Here is a 26,169-nt window from a genome sequence, read left to right on the forward strand (position 1 = left end):
AAGCAGCACTGGACTGTTGCTCAGTGGTCCAAAGTACTTTTTTCAGATGAAAGCAAATTCTGCATGTCATTCGTAAATCAAGGTGCCAGAGTCTGGAGGAAGACTGGGGAGAAGGAAATGCCAGAAGTCCAGTGTCAAGTACCCACAGTCAGTGATGGTCTGGGGTGCCGTGTCAGCTGCTGGTGTTGGTCCAATGTGTTTTATCAAGGGCAGGGTCAATGCAGCTAGCTATCAGGAGATTTTGGAGCACTTCATGCTTCCATCTGCTGAAAAGCTTTATGGAGATGAAGATTTCATTTTTCAGCACAACCTGGCACCTGCTCACAGTGCCAAAACCACTGGTAAATGGTTTACTGACCATGGTGTCACTGTGCTCAATTGGCCTGCCAACTCTCCTGACCTGAACCCCATAGAGAATCTGTGGGATATTGTGAAGAGAACATTGAGAGACTCAAGACCCAACACTCTGGATGAGCTAAAGGCCGCTATCGAAGCATCCTGGGCCTCCATAAGACCTCAGCAGTGCTACAGGCTGATTGCCTCCATGCCACGCCGCATTGAAGCAGTCATTTCTGCCAAAGAATTCCCAACCAAGTATTGAGTGCATAACTGTACATGATTATTTGAAGGTTGACGTTTTTTGTATTAAGAACACTTTTCTTTTATTGGTCGGATGAAATATGCTAATTTTGTGAGATAGGAATTTTGGGTTTTCACGAGCTGTATGCCAAAATCATCCGTATTAAGACAATAAAAGACCTGAAATATTTCAGTTAGTGTGCAATGAATCTAAAATATATGAATGTTAAATTTTCATCATTACATTATGGAAAATAATGAACTTTATCACAATATGCTAATATTTTGAGAAGGACCTGTATGTTATTTTCTAATTTGCTAATTCTTACAAGTCTTGTCTAACCTTTATAATCTATGTTTCTCTGCACAACTCATTCTGTAGATAAGTACCAGCATAAACCTCAACTAAGGACCGATGCACTTCACAATCTTCAAGTGTCCAGTTATCAAACTGTGTTAGAAAGTCAGGCAGTGAGCGCCAGAGGGTTTCTTGTTGCAGTCAACAAAGTCAACAGATACTCCATGTCACCATTATCAGAGGATGACAAGCCCACCCATATGTGTTTACAGTAAGATTGTCTGCACACATACCAGGAGAGCTCATGGATGAAATGTACAATTTGAGCTCTGCATACATTTCTGAATGTAATTGTTAAGTATAGACTGCTTGATTGTTAATCTTTATGCTTCTTTAAACTTGGATGTCTAATATATTTGTTTCTGTTCTTGGAAAAAACTACTTTATCTGAGAAATGCATAACTCTCACTGCAGAGTTCCAACTAGAAACCCAGGCAACCAACATTATCAACCCTGATTTTAGTTCACCCACTGGCAAAACAAAGACACATCCACACATAAGAGTGGTTTCATGGGGTGCATTGAGGGTGGTAAAGCTTCGACAAATGGTGGGGGCGATCTACTATGAATCTAATATTCGAGGGAGTTCCTAAAGTACTCTTCACCTCCCCATCAACTATCTCCCATCGTCACATGGCTTCATTCCTGGCAGAGTAAAGCAGCAGGTCGGTCTGTGGGAGGGAATCGGGTCCATGCAACCTTTATCAGTTGAGCAACGCCAACTTCCAATTTCACACACTCGGTAAGCAGAAAGCTGCCCACACAGAGCACAGTGGGCAGGAACTGTCAGAGTGTAATCTCAAATAAATAGCAGTTAAATCAAAGATGGATTCTGCAATGCAATGCAAAGTAGGTATATCCAGCGGCTGTACATCAAGCATGCACCCAGCTTAATCACTTAGACATATTCTGGTGGAAACGAAAACTTACTGGAATGAACACTGTTGGTCCCCAAAGGGTACAACCTAAGTGTGGGAGGAACTCCTTATCCAGAGCAGTGCTAAATTGAGAGAGGACAGAAAATAAAGAAACAAACAAACAGAAGTTCTGCATTTCCTAAAGCACCAAAAGTCATGAGATAACTCCCACAGAACCACTTAAAGTAGCTCACATCCTTGAACCGAGGGGTCAAGCTTTGCAAACACAGCAGAATTTTAATGCCACTTTATTGGTATATTTTTAGAAATACAAGCACAAGATTGTTTTGAACAATATTTGATGTTATGGTGGAGTTTTTCCTCTTGATGCATTTTGTATATAGCGTCACTGTTGTGTAAAGGTATTTGCCTTTTGCATAAAAATTTTCATCACTCTTAAATGTTTAACCAGATTAATTACAAAATGAAGTTTTCAAATTAGTTCTTTAGTTAAGGGAAAAAGCTATACAAGCGGGCTTGGCGGGGGGGGGGGGGGGGGGTCGGGGTGGTGGGCTGGGGGATGTCGTGGAGGGGTTGCAGCCTGTGGGGTGGAGGGGTTGTGTCCACTTCTAGGATGTAGGGTCACCGGTGTTTGGATCGGCCGGGCGGCGATGGTGGAGCTAAGCTGGATAGTGTTTCTCTCTGGGCGGTCGTTCCAGTGGCAATGATGTAGTGTTTTTTGTGGCTGAGGGGGGCGTGGCAGGGGACACTGGCCCTGGGTGCCTGCCGCTGGCCAGGGACCTCTTGGTGGGTGTTTGTCCCATCATGGTGCGGGGTTGGGGGTCCTGTTGTGGGTGCGGTGCTCAGTGGGGTCTGCCCTGTTGCACCAGTGGGCCGGGGTGGCGTTGCGCGGGGCCCTTGCCTTGCCGTTGCGGCGCGCTGTGTGGTGGGGGAGTGGGGTGCGGCGGGGGTGCTTAGAGCGGGGCTGTGTGTGGAGCTTGCGATGTGTGGGTGTGGCTTCATCGGCTTCTCGGCTAGGGAGTTCACCTGTGGGGGTGTGCCCCTGTGGGGGAGGGGATTCATTTGGGTTCGGGGGCATGTGTTCGATATCGGTGTCCTTGTTGGGGTTGGGCCCGTGGGGAGGTTCAGGTTGGGGTTCATTGGAGGTGGAAGAGTCATGGGGTTGGGATCGGAGCTCATTGGGGGGTTTGGACTGTTCCGTCCTGGGGTGGCTCCGGTTGGCGGGCTGGTTTGAGCCCACCAACCCCTCTTTTGTACATAGCCCCATCTCCGGAGGTGGATGGGGGTTGTTGGGGACTGGGTTCGGGGCGGGGGCCGGGCCGGGGTCACCTGGGTCTGTGCGGTGCCGGGGCTGTGTGCCTGTCTCTGCCCCAGGAGGGAAGGGGACCACCTCCTGGGTACGGGGGCTGGTTGCCCCTAGGGGGTACCGGCGCCTGGACCTGGGAGTATAGAGTATGCATGGGGAGTGTGAGTGAGTGTATGAGTGTATGCTTAAGCCCATATTATGGGGGGCCTATTTCCTCCCCGCCACACTACCTGCTGGTGGTTGGAGTCTCTGCCCGCTGGTTTACTTGTGGTTATCAATTTCCGGGGCTGGGTGCTTTGGTGTGTGCTGGCTCATTCCTGGTGGCTGCTTGCCAGGGCCTGCCCCCCTGGGCTCTGTCGGGCCTCTGCTTGGGGGGTGGTGTGTCCCGGTGTCCTGGATCTCTTGGTCCATGGCTGGATCTGCTGGGCCCTGGACGGCTGCCGGCGGGGCCTTTGGGCTTGTCGCTTCAGCTCCCTGGGGATTCTGCATTGTCGCTGCTGGGTAGTTCCCCTGGGACTCTCCACTGCTCTTCTCTGGGGGGGTTGCGGTAGTCCCGGTGGTGGTTCTCCTGAGGTTGCTGTGCTTTGGGAGGCCTTTGGATGTCTGTGGCTTGGATCTCCTCATTGTCCGTCCAGGGACCATGGGGCAGGTCTGTAGGTCCTCACACTCGCTATTGCATATTTTTGTGGAGAAACCTTGTATACAAAAGCGCGTCCACACTCATACTCACAGGTGTAAGGTGTTGACAGATACACAGATTTTCTATATTGGGCTGCACCTCTCACTAAGTACATTTTACATTCATAAGTACCATGTACTATTTTGTAAAAAAAAAATAAAAAACAGCTGCAGGTGTATAAGCAAGCAGGGTGTAATCTTGTATTCTCTACATCCTTCTTTCTCTCCTCCACTCTTTCCTCCTTTTCTCCCCTTTTTCCCTTTTGCCCCATCTCTCTCTTTTTCGAGCTTCTTTTTTCCTTTTCATTTCAGTCTCCGTGTCCGTAACAATTGAAATATTCCAAAAGAAGTTTGTAATAAAGTTTATTTTATAAATATCAAGCAGAGCTTTAAAGCATTAGCTGTGGAAGTAAATCTGTTGGGCAATTTCTTGGCACTCAGACAACAATTCTGAGCACTACTCTGCTGGATAGGACACGGTAAAAAAAAAAAAAAAAAAGGTATGAGTGAAAATTTTATAACCCTATCTTTTTAAAATTTGGTTTTCCTTAATTTAGGCCCATGCCTATATGTCACAAAAAAGTCACAAAACCAAAGTTCAACACATTATGACAGGAGAGAGTAAGCAGAGAATTTAAACAATTTGACAAGGTACACAGAGAAGAATCAAACATCTAATTAAAACTAGTCCCAAGCTAGCTGGTTAGCTCACACAACTATGAAAGTGACATTTAGAAAAAAAAAAACGAAAAGCAAAAAGCATGGCCAAGAGGATTTAACGGGAGCATCTCCACTCCTTTCTCCTGGTGAGCAGTGACCTTTCTGACCCCCCCCCCCCTCCCCGACAACATTCCCACCAGATTTATTGGACCTCTCCCTTGGCTGCTTACGAATAAAGAGAGGAGTTGCTTCACCTCCCGGACACTGACCTTTAATTTGACACAGGCAGGCACGAGCATGGTGCACGATGCCTGGCCAACTGGTGACATCAAATAGAAAACTGGACCTAGCTGAGGGAGCAGTGACTTTAAAGCCAAAGAGCAGTCGCACCTTTGCAGATAGATTTTATTTCCACCTGATACTTACTGTGCAGGATAAAAGTGCAGAAGATGAATGGCGTAGCAGTCTAGCAAGAACACTAGACATTCATATTCAGATTTGTGCATGGATCAAAGAAAGGATTGCAGAATTGATGATGACAGATCTTTGCCTTATTGGCACCCAGCTAATGTGTTAGTGTTAATCAGAAGTCACTGTGCCTCACGTTAAGTGACAGAACTGAATAAAAATAGTTATATACGTAAATCTCGATGCGTTTCAGAAAGATGAAGGTAATAAAATAGTTACCATGTAAGTTTTCCAAACTGATCCTTCAATTCTGTGTAAAAGCATTTCTCCTGTTGCAGTCTTTCAGTTTCTGCTTTTTTTGGTTTTAAAATCAGACAAAGATTACCCGAATAAATTAAAAAATACAGCTTTCATATGTTGATTGAATTTAGTAAGAGAAAAAAGCTATTCAAACCAACAGGGTCCATAGGGAAAGTAATCACCCCTTTGTTACATCCGGTATTGAATTACATTAATCATATTTTTTAGGATTTCAAGTTAAATTTCACTAACCACATAGCAACGCCCACTTATGGTCAGCCCTTTAGAATCAGGAAATCACTAAACAGATCCTGTCTTACAACAGGGTTTGGATTGACCTAGTTTGAAATGCTGTTGTATGACCTTCAAAACGGGACATGTATGCTTAAAAACCCACCAATGTTGCTGAATTGAAATTGTTTTGGGAACCAAAATTTCTCCAAAATAATATAAATAGGTCACTGTCAGTAACAGCTGATGTATTTATTTTAATTTGATCTTAAGATTTATTTTACCATCTGAAGTATGTCAGAGTGGCACAAAGCACAACATATTTATTTATTTATTTTTCCTTAAAATTTAGTGTTTTTGTTTCTTCATTAAGAATTAAGTATTGTTATTATCATCAAGTAATGTTTAAATTTGTTGTTCTTGTTATACTAGATGGAGCACTAGGGCACTCGTGCTTGTTGGGTAAATAATATACTTTAATACAGAAAAGTACTGGATTTAACAAAGGTATTATGTGTCTTAACCCCTTAAGCCCGTAGGACCCACTATTGGGCCCAACTGAAGCTCGCTGTATTTTTTTCCCTCTAAAATCATGTCAAACACAACTGGGTTTTTTTCCTCTAAATCCCTCACAAGAAGAGAATTTAATGTTCATAAAACAATTAAATTCAATTCAAAAGTTACCAAATGAGTTTTTCACAAATACTTTTGGTTTTTCAACTCACATGTCCAGTTATCTTTATAACTACAGACACTCCCCTATCCAACAAGGCATAGCTGGTCTTTTCAGCATCTTCTCGAATGATGTAATTTTCTTTGTATTCATCAGAGAACAGTTTTTCATAGAATATTCTTTTTGCACATAGTTTGTCGTGGATCATTATTTTTTTTCAATAAAAACCCTCCAGTTACAGACAAAAGGATACAATTTTGTATGATTAATTTTCTCTACATTGATTACATTATGATGATACACAAGGTAAATGTTATAACCAAAGAGTGTGTCCTAAAGAAAGAATCCTACAATAGAAATCAGCATTTTTATTTGAACAGATTCCCTTTTATGATGTTATAAACACATTTGGCACAGTTTTGGCACATTTGGCTAAATTGTGCCAATATGCTGGCTCTGCCGTGCACATTACCCACTAAAACGTTTGTGGATGCTTTAAATGATTCGGTCCAAATTTGCAGCCATTATGGTCAAGATGTTGATGAATACAATCTTATGTGTCTCCTAGGTTTTCAAAAGGATTTTCATGGTGTTTTGGAATGTTCATTAATAAAATTTTGTTGGCAATTTTTATTTATTCACAATTAAATCAGACATAGTAACAGGTTCTACTGAAAAAATACTTTTTTGTGTCTTACTTTCATACAAGTACCAAAGGCTGGCATTTAGACTTAATAATCGTGGAGATTCTTGATTTATTTCAGTTATGTAATTTCAGCCTTAAATTGCTTCTAAAACCCCTAGGGCTTAAGTTAAAGTTATATTATAACCACTACCCCTCATAATGTCAAATAATGGTCAGTGAGGACAATTAAAATCTAGGGATTGAAGCATCTGTGTAGTAATATTAGAACATTGGATTTGGACTCAGAGCCAAGAAAAACGTTTTAATTCAATCGTCCATTGTTTCACTTGAGGAAATGGCTCCAAAATGTTTTTGAAGGGTAAATAAACCAAAATAAACTCTTAAAATTTATTTTAGTCACAACCAAGCCGGGTGGGTTTAGTAATGCATTACCAGACAAGTGTATATAAAGATATTGTTGGAATAAACAGTTTTTCTCACCTTTTACCTCAAGTGAATGTGGTGCATTTTAATAGCTTGGAGAATAAACCTGTTTGTTCTTTTTTTTTTTTTTTTTTTTTTTGAGGAGTCGGTCCTCCGTCTACCTAGCCAGACAAAGCAAGGTCATATCGGCGATTCTCAGACACTGGGGGGAGGGACTGAAATGGAGCAAGTTACATAAAGGCAATAAACAATAATGATTTAATAATAATGAAGGTAACCCAGTTCAGTCCCACTGATCTTCTACGCATACACAATTACTTCCAGTAAAATAAATCTCCGGGAGCCTTACACAAGATGATATCCTTTAATGTGATCACTTGTCGGGTGGCAGTGTAGGATGTAAGGCGTGCGGAACAAGACCATCAAAGTGTGTATGTGTGTGTGTGATCTCCGAAGAGAACCTTCTCCAGGAGATTAAAGCTTTCACACAATTACTGTTATCTAAAGATATGCCACAAGGTCTCCTATCTTCTATATTACCACTTTCACAGCAGGTAAGCTCCTACTACCAACAAGAAGTAACACATGCTTTAAAAAAAGTTTCAATTTATGGCAAAAAAAAAGTTCAGGTTAGACATGCAGAAACGTGATCTTCACTAATTCTACCCTTGCTTTAAACAGAACTCAGACATAATTTTTAGGATCAAACACACACGTATAACAACTGAAGCTGTTGTGGCAATGCCTTAATTAAAAGAAGCTAGTTTATCTTCTTTTAATGTTTTAGATGGGCACAAGTATGACTAGAACTAGTCACCCATTATACCGTCTGATTGTCCTGAAAGGACTCATGACCATTATTTATAGTTTTTTCCACATGTACCCTTCATGTTCTTTAGTCATAGTAGTGTGCTAAAGTAATCCATCAGTTCAGCTTTTCTCATTTATTTGTATGAATTCAATAAAAAAAAGCTTCCCCAGTTAAGTTTGAGATTTGTTAAGGTAAATCGGGTGTATCAAGAACTTGTCCAGGGTGAACCCCACCTCTCGCCCAATGATAATAACCTAATAAACACATATCCTGTTCAATACTTTTATCTAGTTGTGTGTACCATTTTTGTGTTTCATACATGCCACTTTTTCTTAATGTTTTTCTTAACTACAACAAATCCCTTTTAGGGATGCATCCTGGCCAATACCCATATTTAATTTTCTTTCAGATTAAATTTTTTAAAAGATTTTTGTGTTGCTGGATGCCTTTATTTGAGTGGAACCCTACAGAAAAGGGGACAGGAAGAGAAGGGGTAAGACGGGCAATAAATTGCCCAGGGTCTAAAGTGAAACCCAGGACCTCTGTGTCAAAATGGACAGCCTCTTTGTATTGGGTGCCTGCTTTACCCCTGAGCAACGTGGCGCTTAGTACATTTTAAATATTCACAGTTCACTTTCTAACTTTGTTTTTATATTTTTACCTTTGAGTGAATCCGCATAAATTGACTTGCCTGTCACTTTGCTGCTGGTACACCTGAATTGCCCTCCTGAGGGAACAATAAAGGTTATTTCTATTTTATTCTGAACTATTCTATTTTAAATCTTTTTTCTAAATAGTAAAACACACAGAAAAAAATAACTATCCAGCTGGTTCTTTGGTAGGGATAGTAGTTTTGAATGCAACAGAAAACCAGGGAATTACTAGTACATACCCATTTTACGTTTCAAGGCTCATGTCTATCACCTTTATCTGATTTGTATTGAACTCAAAAGTGCATTAAAGTAGCTGTTAATTGTTGCATTTATGCTAAAATAGTGGAACTTCTCAGTTTTTATTTATTTTTTATTATTGGACCACTTGTTTACTGAATATTGGACAATTTGCACGTTGCTGGACGCCACTATGCCTTTCCAACATCATCGGCCATTTTGTACCGCAGGATAGTTTGTCCTACAAATCCCAGCGGCCACTGCGGCTGATAAGACTGGGCGTCCCAGTTCCAATGCCCCACTGAACTATATAAACGGACTATGAGACGGCCCACACTTTGCTTTTCACGCTGGAAACCGGACCAGCAACTTAAGCGCATCATTCTGGAGATGAGGTCCCACGTGGATTTCAATTATTCTCCTTCGTTGGCCAACGAAAAATTCATGAAAGAGGTTTCTGGAATAAGAAGGCCTGAAATTTCACTTTGCCGATCGAAGACGTGAGTTTAACACGCAACCGAAAAAATCACAGAGTTTCAAGGAGATGCAACTTTCCCTCCTTGTATTGTACTAGACAACTGCTGATGGTCAGAGCATATTTTTCCTTTTCGCCAAGGAGGCCAAAAGACGGAGATTGACCACTTTCTTGGAGCTTAACTGCGGACGCGCAGGAGCTCTTCAACCCCTTTTTCTCTCTCACTCGCTCCCCCAGAAGGAAGACTTCAACAAGTAAAATCCACTTTTTATTTTTATTTCTTTATTAGGGATAGCTTGGGCAGAGTAGAGGAGATTTAGTGCGATGTAGAATCGCCACTTAGAGTCTAATGTGTTCTGAATTGTATGTGCATGCCATTGTTCTTTTGAAACGTGATTACTGTTGTTTTCTGAGGCTGCCGAGTCTCGCAAGATTGTGCTTTTACTGTGCAAACACCTGAGAGCAAGTGCGCTGTGAAACTGGACTGCTATAATAACCTTATGGTGAAAATCAACCATTTACTTTGTCTTCAACTTTCCTGCTTACTGGCTTGCCATCAAAAGTTTTATTAGCCTTTGTCCTCGGGGTTTACAACCTTGCAGGGGGGAAGGTTTATGACTGCCTGCATCTCACTGAGCTACACTTTCTGGCGGGCTGCGCTCCCAAAGCTTCGTTCAACACCATATTCCCTTGTCATATTATCACTTTTGCCATAACTGCTGGTTGATTCCATACACACCCACTGCTGTTTTGCTTTATTTTGTTTAGATATTTTGCCCTTTTATGTAGAACTTGTTTGAGTAGGTAAAGATTATTGGATCGAAGAGTTGATTGTGTCAGGCTGATTGGTTTAATAAATTTTCACGTAGATAAAGATAAGGCATTTTGTGTTTATTTTGTGCAAGAGTGATTTGTCAGTCAAAATAAGGTTAAAGTTCCACACGTTTCGGCAGAAACAGTTGATTAAACAGTGACATCTCTGGTAATAGTTATCAATTATTACTGAGTATTTAACGGTTGTAATTATCAAAGGCGTTGAGCCACAATTACAACACCAGAAGACATCTCTGGTTTCAATTCATAAATGAGGATTTTTGGTTAAGAAATAAATTTTCTCAAATTATAATTTTTAATTATAATTATTGATAAATATTAATTAATCAATAATCATAATCCCAACATTATACATGGAAATAATATTATTTTTTTTCAATATTTGACCTGCCCATTATTGATCAGAGCCAATCGCTGGAAATTTGGCAGATTGGTTGTCGCATCTCTGGTATTTTTTTCATTGTACTAACTGTAGATGCCATGGCCGCTTTCAACGAATTTGGCATAGAGTAAAGGAGATTGATTTTACAACAACAATTTGTTCTTTTCTAGCTTCATTTTTTTTCAGATTTTTCTATTCACCTTAAATTTTTCTCAGACTTTTATTTGGGAAGATGTCTCCTTTGCAAGAGCTTAATTTCCAATACAGTGTGCTGAAAACATCTAATTAGCTGACATTTGGATAAAAAGATTGTGCTATTTAATCAAATTTGATTTTATCAGTGTTTAACATGTTTGACATAAACAGACAGAGGACAGAAACATTAACCAAGTTACATTTCGTCATCTTTCCATTATCAGGTTTTTTGAAGGTACAAAATTACCAACCTAACATTTAAGATTGGCTAAATGTTTTTAAATAGCTAAAACCCTAATTTAATTTAATCACCTCAATATGCGGAATAATGCATTATTGGCATGTTAATTTAATCATATCAGAAAAGCTTTTTAAAAAGCAGTAATAATGGAAGGATGAAAAGACAAGAAACATTGCCAATATATCCCTTTTAAAATTCTATAAAGCCTTATTTATGAGTCCACAGACCCATCCTCATTAGTAATAAACCAATAAGCCCCCTCAGATGACAGAGGAGACAAAGAAAACAAAACAAAAAACATCTAAAAACATTTATGTTTTTGTTAATTGGCGTTAAAATCAGGACTGGCCAAAAATCAGCTTCCCTTGATTCCTTGTACCCTTTAGTTGCTGATTCTTCTCTTTATACTAAAATGCAGCTAAGCAAAGTTCAGTGGAACAATTTCATTACCATCTGGGGAGCTTTCACGGTCCACATGAGCTAATAAAAGGAGACAAGACTAGCCTGCTTGTTTACAAAGCTTGAAATCTCAATAGTCATTGTTAACTGTTAAAACTGTGACACCTTGGTGTGGTCATTTTCTGCTACAGGAGTGTAAAATATTACTGATTGTTCCTTTAACAATTGGATGGATGGAATTCACTAAAAAGACACCACACCACAGAAACAAACTCAGTTATATGTTCAGTTTATGTTTATGTTTAGTTTATGTTTATGATATGTCTGGCTAAAGAGAAATACTTATATGAATACCTATTCTTAACCTCTGCATGTAATTGCTCCTATACTAGTTAAGGTTGTTTTATGAAGAAATCCCAAAAACTGGAGTAATTCAATAATGTCAATATCGTCTTTTGGATATTTAAGTTTAATTTTGCATTGCAACTATCAGACTTGCACAATTTATATTTACCTTCATGCTATTCACCTGAGCCTCTCATGTAATATTAGCTGAACATAACCTTCTGGCTCACAGACATGCAAGTAGGACAGATGGTTAATGTATTGGCAGTTGCATGGCATGGTTTAATCTGCCCACCCCTGTTATACAATGCATCATCTTTTTGGTCTAAATAAATTACTCTCTCAGGCTGTGGTTTTCTATTAAGTTTATTTTGGGCTCTCATAAAATTGCGTTGGGCCACATAGGTTACCTCTATGATGCTTTGACAAAAGCTGTTAGGAAATTAAATGAGACAACAAATATGTCTTAAAACACACCCAAGTTCATTGATGATGAATGAACCCTGTGTAGTTCTAAGATATCAAGAAGTCTGTTCTAGTTAATGTTGTATTTACTTGTCAAATAAAAGTATAAGAGTTTATGAAACACAAACTATTAATAAACTAATCTGTTTTAGGGCCCTTTAGAACTTACAGTGCCATTTAAGTAACCTAGCCAATGGATCCATCTATTTGCTTTAAAGCTAAAGCTGCTTTTATTTCTTGCTTGGCCATGTAGGTTGACACATTAAAAAAACATATAACCTGGGTCTGAATGTAAATAAATAAAGTGCATTTTGTGGAATATCAAGTCCTGTCACGCCTGTGTGTTACTTTTGATGTACCTCCACTAGGTATAGTGTGCTTTTATCGGGATTAAGAGACGTGTTGGACCACGTTGTGACAGTGTATGTAACTCTTGCTGTGTTGTCACTGCCTCATCTATTTATTTATTTTTTTCCAATATTTAATAATGTAGGCCTTGAATGCTTGTTTTCTGAGTGTTTCAAATTGATCAAATAGTTATTAATTCAATCAATAACAAACAAGAGAGTCAGAGACTGTATACCCCCACCACCCAACATGATGTCACTGATGCCATAGAAAAAAGAATCCTGGTTCCGGATCCTGATCCGTATAACCACCAGAATTTAATGGATTCTCCCTTGGGTTAAGACACACCTCTGGTAAAAAAAAAATTAAGTAACTTTTTCCATAATGTAGCTAAAACACAGACAGACAGACAGACAGACAGACTTAACTGATAACATGACCTCTTTGGCAAAGGTAATTAGGCTGGGATCCTGTCAGATCAACAGTTCTGCATATGTGAGTGGACCTTCGTCAGTGCAGCCAGTAAGTGCACAAAATAGTAAATATAATTTATTAATGTGACATTGGAGTATCACCTACAAAAATTTATTTGATAGTTTTTATTCACTTAATTTGAAAAACCTAATGATATGTTTCTTTTTCAAGCCAATATGTTTAGGAAAATACTTCTTAAAACTACCTTGTCTAACATAGATTTCAGGGTTGCTACGTTAGCTCACCTCCTGTTCATAGGCTTATGGGCTTTTATTTATGTAACATCAAACTATTTAATAGCCAACTATTAACTATTAAATTGTTGTGTTGATTGTCATAAAACCTATTGTAGACAAGGACCATTTTGGCTTTTCTCAAGAAGTGCCTCTTGCTTCAGTTAATTAGACACGGCAGATATGGCTGTATGTAAGATGTCTTCTCATTAAGAACTGCGGTGGTATACATCTGCTTCTCACTGTAAGAGAAAATAATTGTGTGGAATGAAATTGTGAAGAAAGTGTTGATTACTATATGCATGAGTGCCCAGCTCAATATATGAGTTTTTCCAACCTTGGAAATATCATTGCTCCTGCAATGAGCACCATTTAGATTATAAAAATAATTTTTAGGGTGTTGTAAAATATTAGACATTAAAAAAAATGACATTTTATGCAAGAATATTAGTTTGTAAATGTAACAGTAATTGTTAAATTCAAACAACATTAGTCTTTTTATTTTGGTAACAAATCCCACATAAAGCACTTGATAGAAGTGACTGAAGATGTTGGTCCAGCCAACCATTATTGTCATTTGTTTTGTGCGGTGTCCAGCAGAGAAGAGTAAGACTGATATATTTTTATTAGCGGTATTTTGAATTAACATACTGCATGAACTCATCAATAATTAACAACTGTCAAACAACTTGTAGTTGAGAGAGTTTCTGTAATAAAGCAAGAATTTAAGTTTGTATCCAGCTTTAGCTAGTTTAGGAACAGCACTAATGCCAAAGGGAAACTTGCTAGCAAGCTTAGCTTTTTAACCTTGAGGCAGTTATTGCCAATGAACAGTACATTGTGGTTGGGAAACGGTTTACAAGTCATCTTGTCATTAGAGACCCAAACCATCTTGGATGGTAGCTTATTACTGAGTCTGTAATACAATTTTTATTATTTAATTTAGAAAACCTGATTAGGTAACTTTTAGCTGTTAAACCAACATACTTTGTCATTTAAATTCTATTTAGTGTCAACCTAAAGAAAATATGTGCATGTTATTGCATCAGTTTTATTTGTTAAATTCCTTCAGCTTATTTTCTTAGTTTACAAAAAAGCTTCACATACTGTATCTTGTAGACATCTATGCTTGAAAAGATCAATATGCTGCCAGAGCAAACTGGAAATGCATTATGATGACATATCTCAAAAGAATGAGATCATTAAATTGTAGTTAAATGTAATAGAAAAACACAGATATCTGGAAAATATAAAAATTGTCTTGTGTCACTTGCAATGAGTAAAAAATATCATCATAAGCTTTGCTTATCTGGACAAAGGGTTGAGTCATGTTTTATAAAAACAGAAACTATTTAAAAGCTTTAGATATTTTTTTTTTTGGCTTGAAAGAAATAAAATACCCACATTTTTAAACCTAACAAAATCCATACAAGATCATTACACTTGTTTAAATCTGCTGTTTTGCAGTGCATGCACACTGCTTACTGTGAATGCATACTAAATACAGCTATGCATAAAACATACCCTAAAAATAGATGAGTAGAATACTAATTGATGATAGGACCTTGCTATGGTGGGTGTTAATTGAAGTCATAATGTTTACAGCACATGGAATTTATGATATCTTTACTGGGAGTAATTGAGCCTGTTTTGGCCTGAACATGTGATGAGGACAATCGCTTCAGTTCTCCTCACAAAGGAGCAACCAGTTGAGTGTGTGATGGTTGGGTCTTTGAACAGACCTGCCTGACACACAGATCAATGAGCTAGGTCCTCTGGGGCTAACAACAGGCAATAATTAATCTTCCCTGACATCCTTATCCTCAGTGTCACCTAGCAACTGTCCACTTACAGAAGCGCAACTGAAACTGAATCAGGGGCAGTCCAGTGTGGTGGGCGCTAGCTGGCTTCAATGCAAATGCCATTATCATCAAAGTGATCCTGTCCACCTTTTAAATATCAAAATGGTATTTATCCCAATAAAGTTACAAGATTTTAAAAATATTTATAAAGTCTGGCATTTTTTTTTTAACTGAGATAGAATTGTGGTTAAAAGAAAGTACACCCTCTTTCAATTTCAGGGTTTTACATGTCAAGGGAAATGTATTTCTGAAAACAATCAGACCTCAGTTGTACAAAACTACACACCAGCTTCATTGTTTATTTTTACTTAGTTGTTTTAGATAATGTCAGAACATGGTAAAATCTAGACTAATATGTATTTTCTGAAATATTTTAACTCTCCAATTCAACCTGACACTCCTGAATTAAGCATATCACCACAGTTGAGCAACAAAAAATGCACCTTTTATTGTTAATATCAACATGCATGAACATGGGGTACCCCACCGATGTTCAGGGAATCAAGGGGACAATGAGACAAGCACGTACCAATTATTGTTTTCCGTCCTGAGTAAGCAAAGCCATCTTCTGGAGGGAAAATTAAGGCAAAGGCAGCATTTAAATAACATTCATTAAATGTTGATGAGCTCCATTAGCTCCACCAATCACCTGACCAAATAAAAAGACAAGCAATGGCCTTTTTTCTAAAATGTCCACGTGAAGAGCACAAAAAAGCGTGACCAAAGAGGGAATATTACTCACAGACTGTGACGCCAAGAATGTCTGCTTGTATGACAGCACAGCCTAACTAGTATTTTCTGCCTGAGTAACAGGCAAGATTAGGTTGTCAAATAAATAATACTGCATTTTGGGATCCACATTATACAACACACCTCAATCAAATCAAAACACATGCACTCACATCAAGCAGCACCCACCCACAGCTGAAAAGAGTCAAGACTGTCCACAGAACAGAATAAATTCTGAATTACAGTAGCTGCTTTTCTGGGGGTACATATTTGAACTTTTTGACAGGCAGCATTACCCTGCCGCAAATAAACATCAGAAGATGGCTACACTGTGGTCAAAGAGGGATAAACATGGTCAGCAACCATACTTGGGTAGGTTGTGGCTTTAAACCATGCCTAAGTGATCCTAAGGGGCCCAAATTGTGCTAGGAAAAGTGAGCCTGTGTTAATTTCTTCAGATGGTATTGTGCATAACATTGTTGTTGTTGTTGCGGCTGGTCCTCTTTGTTAAAATAGAAGAATTTGCCATGTTCCCTTTCTACAGCAAATCTGTACCGACCCCTTAAGGCAACTAGACCTACCACACTGCGTAAGCTGCCAGGACAGACCTGCTAAGAAAGATCAACAACTGGAAACTGCAGATGGCACTGTGCTTAGGTAAAAAAGAGTGACAGAGTTCTTCTACTTGTTTACTGCTGGAAAATTGGGGAATGACAGGCTGTCATTCGGGGACACATCAGCCTTTGTTAAAGAAATTACTTTGCTCTTCACCCAGCTCTCTGATGCTCAGGCTCATGCACAAATTGTCCATTTGGCGAGTGCAGTCTAAATGGAACTGCGTATTTGCCATGTTGCTCCGCCACAGCACAAAGAAGCCGGGACAGATAGGAATCCAATTATCTGAGGCAAATAATGGATGTCTCATTTAAGACGTGCAACTGTTGCAAAAGTAATGGCAACAGCACAATTTTCTCAAAGCCAGTCTCTATCAAGTGCATCATGGTCTGTTCAACACAAACTCACAAACGTCCATGTACTGTGAGCTGTCAAACTCTGCAGTTCATAATAAATCTTTTGAAGGCACGGAAAACATGGCCATAGAGTGTCTACTTACATGTAGCGTAGGTGTGGGTTCTGAGCAAACGCTCGAGGCTGGATCACCCTCAGATTACAATTCATGATGGTCCTGAGGAGAAAAAAGATAAAGTACAGATAAAAATAATGTTGGATTTTTTTCTGTTAATGCAACCATATTCAGCTTCAACCACAGATTCTCATTATGTCACTATCATTAAAACAGTAGGACAGCAGCTGGATTTATCATCCCTTATCTGTATTTTCTTCCCCTATTTTATTCCGTTTTAAAATAAGATTTTAATTTTTACATAAATATACATACATGTGTCTCTTCGGAAAAAAAGACACTTTCATGCTTGTCAATTTAAATACATTTAAGCTTTTATGTGCTACAGACGAACAGCGTATAGAGATCCGCTCTACATCCTGCCTTCTTCACATTCTAACCTTGATCTGCATGTGTATGTGCACACTGCAGGGCTGAGGACCAAACAAAAAACATTTTGAGGCACCTTTTAATGCAATATTTCCTAACTTTTTTGTCTTCCTTTAAACCGAGTCAGATGAGCAGGCCCTCTGACATTGTGCTAACTTATATAGGAGTGAAATATTAATGAAATTAAACTAATCCTCAGTCTGCCAGAAGAGCCCCAATGGAATTCCTTGAGGGGTTCCTGGAATTCCCAGTGCCGCAGTCCGGGAAGCACTGTTCTGAATTACAATTGTAATGACTTCTAATCTGGTAATCACAGATGCTTCATTCCAAAGACGTCCTTGACATCGCTAGCATCAGCAAGCATCTCATAAAGAATTGAGCTGGTTACATACAGCTGTGGGCACCAATTACCTTCCAAAAATCTGATAATGCCATTGTGTCATTTGATGGAGATTTGCTGTCACAAAAACGTTCCAGATGTCATGAAGAAGTTTTTAAAGTTACAGACCTTTAAAATACAAGCAACTACTGTGTATCTACAGGATAAGGGACAAGGAACTCTGCAGTTTCACACTTTCTAAAATAATAAAAATGTTGGGTATAATGACATATCAATGTTAATTCAAGACATATTTTTAAGATTTGCATAAAAAATTAGGTCCCAAATGGTTTCAAAGTTTTGAATGACTCCAAGGTGGACAGGAATTTCTGGATGCTGGGTTTCTGTCTTCATAAAAAATACTAAAATAACATTTTAGAAACCACTGAGATGAAGCATGGGCCAGTTACCAGTCTAAATGTAAACCACGACTTTAAGACCTTACTGTTTCAAAACAATACTGCTCCTGCAGTTTAAAGACCCTTTATTAAAATGCCAAAGAAAGTTCCAGATTTTACAACTCTTCCCTATCTGTTTTGGTGAAAAATGACGCCGTGTTATTTCTCTTTCTTTCAAGACAAAAAGTTGACTGATGGAAAGCCCTAGAGACGAAACTAGAGTGGAAACTTAAGGACCACTGGCCATTACTATTATTAAAGTTATGCTATTTTTCTACAGCCTAGGAGTGCAGTCTAGCCGACCAAGCTAATGGCAGCAGTAATCAAACAGCTAATTTAATCTTACTAGACTGTGTAATTCCAAAAGGAGCAGAATGACAACAATCAACATTAGTCTGTGCAATAAGCAGATTTACTTAAAAAATTATCATAGGGTGTATTCCCACCAGGAAAGTCCTTCAGTGCACTTGTTTGGTCTGGACCAAAAGCAGACTTTTTTTGTTTGTTTGGTGCAGTTCGCTTTCAAATTGTACTTTTTGCAAACGATTCATGATGATTTGAACAAAACCACACGAGGGCTAACTTGACCATCATTTTCAAAGTGGAGGCTAGCATGACCGCAGTAAAACAGTGGCATCTGCCATGGCAGCATCTTAGAGGCTTTTATAGCTGGTCTGGCACCCTGTGAAACACTCGTGGCACTTCAGGTGCTGTCACCAGAAGTGCCACTGCCACAAATTAAGGTTGCTTTCTCTTAGATTCTAAGGACCGACCACGAAAAACAAAACTGTGCTAATCTACTCATATGTGTGTCACTTCTTGGTCAGCCTCTGATACAGTCAGAGTTGATACATTCCCTTTCTGGTTGATTTTGTTATTTGTAAATGTGTTTCGGGACTTGTAAAAGTCTTTCACATGTTTTTAAATTGTTTTGTGAAAATAAATTTGTTTCTAAAATGTAAATTTGTTTTGGAACTTGTAAAAGTTTTTAACCTGTTAATAAAATGTTTTTTAAATGTGAATTTGTTTCCTGACTTGTACAATTGTATCACATCTTGTGAATTTGTTTTCTGAAATGTGAATTTGTCAAGCTTTGTAAGAATGTAAGGCCATGTACACTTAGAACTGCCAGGGGGTTATTTTGACACAACAGAGAAAATATGAAATGCTATACACTCATTAGTCTTTGTATTACTACCATCAAATTGTATATAATCAATGGACATTCTAAAATAACTAAACAAAATTAATTTTTACAGTTTTATTTTATTGATTGAATTATTATAAAAAATGTGTAACTGACTGTTTGGTTTGACAGATTGAAAAATAATCTGGCAGAGAAAGCATCCAGTGCCTGGGCCTGATATTTGGAAGGAGTTTGGAAGCGAAATGGTGGAAAAATCATTGATCCAAAAATTATTTTACAGAAAAACAAATTATACAAATTTTTTCATCAAATGTTATTCTACTTAAATGTCATGTTTTGTACAGTTAGGGCACCTATGATGTGGTGTGAAAAGCAACTCCTTGTAGGGGTCCTGGGGCGTTTTAGAAAATTTACTGCTTTAGTGTTGATTCAAAGTACAATTTTAATCTAATAGAAATCCATCTTTTCAACATCCACTTTTTAGGAACATTACTACAACTCCTCCACTGCGCAGCCCCTTGTGAGAAATACTGGTTAAATAAATCATCTTAATGGAAACTAAAAATTGTATAAATTACACATTACAACTATACCTTTCTTCACTATCTGCAAGCACGAAGCCTCATTAAAACAGCTGCTCCAACAGATTTGCTGCTGTAAGATAACAACAGCTCTGGGTTGTTCTGTTAGCGTTTCAACTCAGGATGGTGTTTGATATTGGAGAGATAATGTTTAAAATAAAAGCACGGAATCAATACCAATCATGTTGGATCTGTAGAAGGTCAGGTATAATTTGCATTGCATTGAGACATAACATCAGCCTCCTTTTCTGGAGATCTGCTTACTCTTTAACGGTGGCATCTTTTCTCATTTTACTCCTATAAAGACTGTGATGAGGAGGTTGAATGTAAAATGAGCTGACAGTAACCCTTTCCCACTTCATTCCTCCTTACAGTCCCAGAACGGCAGCATCACAACAGGCTTGTGGAGGAGACCCACGTCCCCCCGATGAGGCAGCAGAGGGAGGCAGTGGTAATAAGAAAATTGCTAATTTAGTGGTGGAGATATTGCACTTGGCCTCTCTGATGAGGGATCAGGGGAGAGGCCAGCTCTGACTGTGGAGGGCAGTGGAGAAGATGGTTCGTTGAGTAGGCAGTAGATGTAGGGGGGTTAAGTGAAAAAGTAGGTCTCAAAAGCAAAGAAACTGTGGTAGGGGTGGGTGTGAAGTGAGAAAGTAGCATCACCTGTCTTTGAAAAATTTTAATATTAGCCATGAATACCCTCAACTGCGCCCTGCGACGGACTGGCAACCTGTCCTGGGTGTACCCCGCCTCTCGCCCATAGACTGCTGGAGTTAGGCACCAGCTTCCCCGCGACCCACTATGGAATAAGCGGTAGAAAATGACTGACCCTCAACTGCTCAAGGGACTCTTGATCCAATTTTCAGTGCTTCCTTTTAGCATTATTTGATCAGCTGCAACCCAAAACAGAGGGTCTTCTCCCCCATTGTTTGACTGGTAAGAATTAAAGGCTTCTTTAAACATTAGCTCAAGTTAGCAACAGAATTATCCCCTTCACTCGGTCCTGCTCACTCAACCAACATCTTCTTCTTCTCCTTATCAGTTACTTTAGTGTGTTTTTGGAACCAAATAATTTCTGTCATCTGCAACTGTGACAGGTTGGAAAGACTACTATTGTACCCCCAATGTGGTACTAAAAGATTTTATATAGCTGTGCTCATATGTTGATTTCATACTTAAGAATTGACAGTAAAAACGGTTACATAAATATTAATTCATATTAATAAGCATAAGCCTAAACAACAATGTAAATACAGTAAAACAAAGTGTTAAAAAGTTAGGTTTCATGTTTAATTAATGTAATTTCATTCAAGGGAATGGCGATGTGTGCATCAGGAATCAGCTAGTAAGCCTTTTCTGGGATCGATTGGTAGTGGCTCCATTCTCCACTAGGGGGCTTTCGCGCGCATTCCTCCATTGCATTAAACTACTGCAAGAGAGAAGCAACAAGTAATCACTCGCGTGATTCTTTCTCCCCTATGTTCAGGTAATGGTGACCAAAATGTGATATATTTGTAATATGTACATTGGTTAAGACATTTATATATAACCCTTCGTTGTTTTGTCAGATTTATAAGAATTTTATCATAGTTTTAGGTGAAGTCAGACATAACATTTCTGTGTCTGAGCTGTGTACTAGGAAATGACTGTTAAGCTAGCGGGAGGTGCTAGGAATGTGCCAATTATCATTTATTTTCTGAGGAAACATGTTAAAGAGTGAATAGTGAGCAGTTTATTATTTTGGTTTATTAATAAACTTTTTCATCCACTGTGTGACATTGAGCAGTAAATGTAAAAAAAAACCTTAGAAACCTTAGAACCTTAGAGATCCGCAGCTCAAGCAGATATGTTGACAGAACAAATATTATGCAATCCAGAAATCTGGCAGGAACAAAGTAGTTTTTAAATGAAAACCAATAAGAGGTCAGTTTGCCACAAACTACATAGGGGATACAGCAAACTTGTGGAAGAAGGTGATCTGGTCAGATTAGAACAAAACTGAATGTCTTGGCCAAATTCTGTTTGGCAGAAAACTAACACTCCATCTCACCCTAGATACACCATCCCCACTGTAAAACATGGCGGTGGAAGCAAACTTTGGGGATACTTTTCATTTGTAATACCAAGGAAGGTGCTGAGAGTTGTTGGACAGATGGATGTAATTAAAGACAGGGTAATCCTGAAAGAAAATATTTAAAGGTTGCAAAAGACTTTAGACTTAGGGAAAGGCTCATGATTTGGCATAACATCAACCCTAAATATATAGCCAGAGCTACTGTAGAATGGTATTAGATCAAAGAATATTAATTTGTTAAAATGACCTAGTCAAAGTTCATACCTAAATGCAATTAGGAATCTGTGGCCAAACTTAAAAATAGATGTTTTCAGATGCTATCCGATCTGATTGAGCTATTTTGCAAATAAGAGTGGGAGATGTCTGCAAATGAGAAAAGCTGATAGAAACATACTCCAGAAGTCTTGCAGCTGTACAAAAGGTGGTTCTACAAAGCACTGACTTGGGTAGGCTGAAAACAAATACATGCCACACTTTTCAGACTTGTGTAAGTTAAAATTTTGGAAAGCTATGTGTCTGTCTCCTTCCACTCCACAAATATGCACTAATTTGAGTAAGTCCATCCCATAAAAATCCCAATCAAGTACACTGAAGGCTAACAGTAGTGCACATTCTGCTTCCTTTTTTTCTGATCCAGACTACAGGACTGGAATAACATTGAAGCGTCTGTATACACACCACCCCAAACCTCCTTCCCCACAACATAAAAGCATCAAAACTCACAGTCTCTGTATTCCAGTGTAGAGCTCCATATCGACGTCTCTCAGAGTCTGCAATCCTGTCCAGTTCTCTATGTGTCTGCAAACAACAAGAAAAAGGATGGTAAATGAGACCTTCTCATCCAAGGAAAAATGAAAAAAAAAAAAAAAACAAGAGACATGATGGGGGGAAAACTGCTTTTCTAAGTCCCCTGCTGCAAATTAACTGGCTGCGTTTTGTCAAAAGTTTTTAAATCCATATTCATTTATACTGCAATAATTGGAACAGCTCTGACAGAGTGCTCTCTGTTGCCCTCTGATAGATTTAATTGCCACGAGGCAGCTTTGGAGCCTTAATCTATGTAAGGGGAAGTGGGAGGGAGGGTAGACCAAATAAACACTGCAGATGGCTTCACTTCTGTTAACACTGTCAGACTCCATAGTAAAACTATTTCTGTGTGTTGGTAGGATAAGGAAAGTGCAGTTCATGCCTATAAATTAGCTCCAGGGGAAAGGCCATGTGGAATAAAGTGTTTGTTATGGTTCTAAGAAGGGCAGCATGGATCAGACACATGGCATTTGATAATGCCAGGGTAAATTAGGAGATAGAAAGGAAGATATGGCAAATTGTTTATTGCTTTAGAAGAGAGAAGACAATATGATGGCAAGCTAAACCAAACTGTAATGTTACATTTAAATCAAAGGCAGGAGCTGAACACTCCGCACATAACAGCATTACTGCTAACTTGAACTGCATATAAAGTGTAAACACATTTAGAAGCACTTAAACAATCTATTTACAAGCACATGGAAACATGTGCGGCATAAGCCCGAAGATAGATAATCAGATCAGAGCTTGAATCTTTTGACAGCAGTGGGACAATTATGTTATTATTGTTTTTGTTTTTGTCAAAACCTATGTTTCAGTGTATCTGTTGGAGGCTGGGCATCTGGTGTGCAATGATGAAGCAGCAGCTGATACATCACATCATGTTTATGTGAGCCAAAAGCTCTGGGGTTGATCACATACTTTTTATGGTGAGGAGGATGCAGCCCTCCTGGATCTAACCTTCACTGCTAGAATTCATAATATGCTTGTCTTTCAATTATCCTGCCCTCTTTTATTCTTAAAATTTTGCTTTACAGTTTCAGTTACCTTTTTATGGTTTCTACAGTTCATTTGTTAATAGTTAACTGGTATCATGTTTCTTTTGGCCAAACACAGTACAGTGGTTGGAGAAATGTCTGGGAAATAGTGACATCTAGTGGCACACCTGGTAAATTGCAGTCAAATGCAGATCACTGTGATAGGGGAAGAAATTCTGAATCTCTATTTAAGAGAATGTGTGTGACCTTATTGGCTACTTTAGTAGAGTGGCCCAAAATAAAAGAGCACAAAGAAGTCCTAGTGTTCTGCATACTGTGTAGCATTTTTTGTTTAAAAAAACTGCCGCTCTTCTGATTCAAAAGGCTTGCTCTTTTATGCACCATCTTCATGGCACACTTTGAGTAGTATAATGTTTTAGCCAGTATGAACCCAGAATGACCATTTGTGATAATTACATCTCTAAATAGAGAGGCTCTCAAAGGTCTACACACCCTTGTTAAAATGCTAGGGTTTTGTGATGTAAACAAAATGATTAACAAAAAAAGGTGATTTCTATCCAGTGCTTTCCATTAAAAACAAAGAAATATGTTGCAAAGACAGATGCAATAATCTAGTTGCAAGTGTGTAGTTGTTTAACGTTTAATGTCTGTATTTAAGCATAGATGTATTGTGTTGACCCTGAAATGGAAAAAAATCCACTACAATTTAAACCTGTGCACCAAGTATTAGCTTTTAGAAATCATCAAGTAGTATGTTGTACTAACATGCCATTAATGAGAGTATTTAAACTTCTGACCGGTGCTGTATATCTATTAAGACCCTTATCTGACTGTTAAGACTGTTTTAATGTTCCTCCATCAGCACAGATGCTTTTGTAGTTCTTGAAATCTTTCCAAAGATCCTCTGGATCCTCTCAAGTGTAATGAGATCAGGAAGCAAAAACTAATTGTAGATGCACAGATTAGGACTGATATTTACACAGACTTATAGAAGAAATTAATGCATCAGGGTAATTGTTGGCTATATCAAATCGAGTGGAAGCTCAGATACATGAACACAGATATTTACTAAATCAGTAATAAGCAATCATAATCAAAGGTAGTGTTACACAGAGTTACGACGGAGTAGACTGTGGATTTTTGTGGATACAATCATACAGACAATCATATTTTCACTGTGGGGGCACTAATAGCTGACCCGGCAGTACAAATGAAATAAAATGGTGTGGCAGCTATAAGTGCCTCACACTAGCGGTGACAGTGTTGCTGCTGAGGTACTTTCTGAAGGGGGTGGGGGGGTGGGGGGGTGGGGGGGGGTGCAGATATTGACAGCGGGAGACAGAGTCATTAATGCAACCTGTAAGCAGAAGAAAAAGCAGATAAATCTCATGAGAATTTATTCATTCACAGTGGCTGTTGTTTTACAACAGATATGCTGAAGGAGGCTAGGACCAGCATAGGGATCATCCACACCCTGGGCTCTCATCTGATGCAAGCTGGGAATCTAACCAACAGACTGTTTCCAGACAACTTTTACAGCTTAACGTGCCTGACGATATATCTTCTGTGCCCGGGTAAAATTCCTGATCAAGTTTCACCATAAAGTTGCGACAGCTGAGCAATAAAAACCCTAAAACCCTTCAGTTGTTTTCAAAAATGAGACTGCCTTGTGACAATAAGGCAAAAAGACCACGTTGCACTTTAAGAAGACGTGAAGCCTGTGATATAGATCAAAAATTCAGCGAGAAAGTTTGTTGCTGTTCCTTTCTGTTTTCGTGTGCTACAAATTGACTTTATGTAAAGTAACACCCAGTCTTAGTGGTTGTGCCACCCAACACCAGTGCCTGGGCAGAGGGCAATTTCACACATATTAAGAACAGTGACTGTACGGGAAAGAAAGCCAAACCCTCCTCCAGAAAATTTGAACCCTAGAAACAGGAATTTAAATGATCTCTTTTTTTCATTAATTTGAAGAACTATGAGGATTGCAGCACTACCATAAAACTAAAAAGTTAGACAGTGCAACAAAGGGAAAAGAAATGAACAAATTCTATCATTAAGATTGTGGATTTTATTGGATTTAGGATTATATCAGAGGTTTGGACTAATAACTGAAGAAATAGAGAAAAAGAAATGAAAAGAAACCAAAGATAAATTAAGGCCTTGTTCATAATAAATCTTGCCACAGGGCATTCAGCAGCAGTAATATTAAATGTCATTACTTCTCATGCTTCTGCACCTTCCTGACTGATGAATGAAATTTAAACATCTGAAAGGTTATTTGAATCAAGATGTATGGAAGGTCTGCGAAATGTTAAGGCAAACCTCGGAAAATAGCCAAATAAAAAAAGTTTAATGCTATTAAAAGATGCAGATGCAAACCGTGTTGTTGCAAGATGGTACAATTGTAATATTTGTATACAACCTCTGGAGATAATGTGGTGCATTT

The 26,169-nt window shown here is 38.7% G+C and overlaps 1 protein-coding gene across 1 annotated transcript in view; it reads right to left on the reverse strand.

Annotated features, from left to right (window-relative positions):
- The window catches only part of ntrk3b (neurotrophic tyrosine kinase, receptor, type 3b), a 398,812-nt gene that overhangs the window by 302,946 nt on the left and 69,697 nt on the right, over positions 1 to 26,169 (reverse strand). Inside the window, exons 3-4 of the mRNA XM_047363471.1 lie at positions 22,639 to 22,713; positions 16,938 to 17,009 (exon numbers count right to left, since the gene is read on the reverse strand). Coding sequence (XP_047219427.1) covers positions 16,938 to 17,009; positions 22,639 to 22,713 — 147 coding nt within the window. The remainder of the gene's footprint in view (positions 1 to 16,937; positions 17,010 to 22,638; positions 22,714 to 26,169) is intronic.

This window comes from Girardinichthys multiradiatus, chromosome 4, assembly GCF_021462225.1.
Source record: "Girardinichthys multiradiatus isolate DD_20200921_A chromosome 4, DD_fGirMul_XY1, whole genome shotgun sequence".
Classification (NCBI taxonomy): Eukaryota; Metazoa; Chordata; class Actinopteri; order Cyprinodontiformes; family Goodeidae; genus Girardinichthys; species Girardinichthys multiradiatus.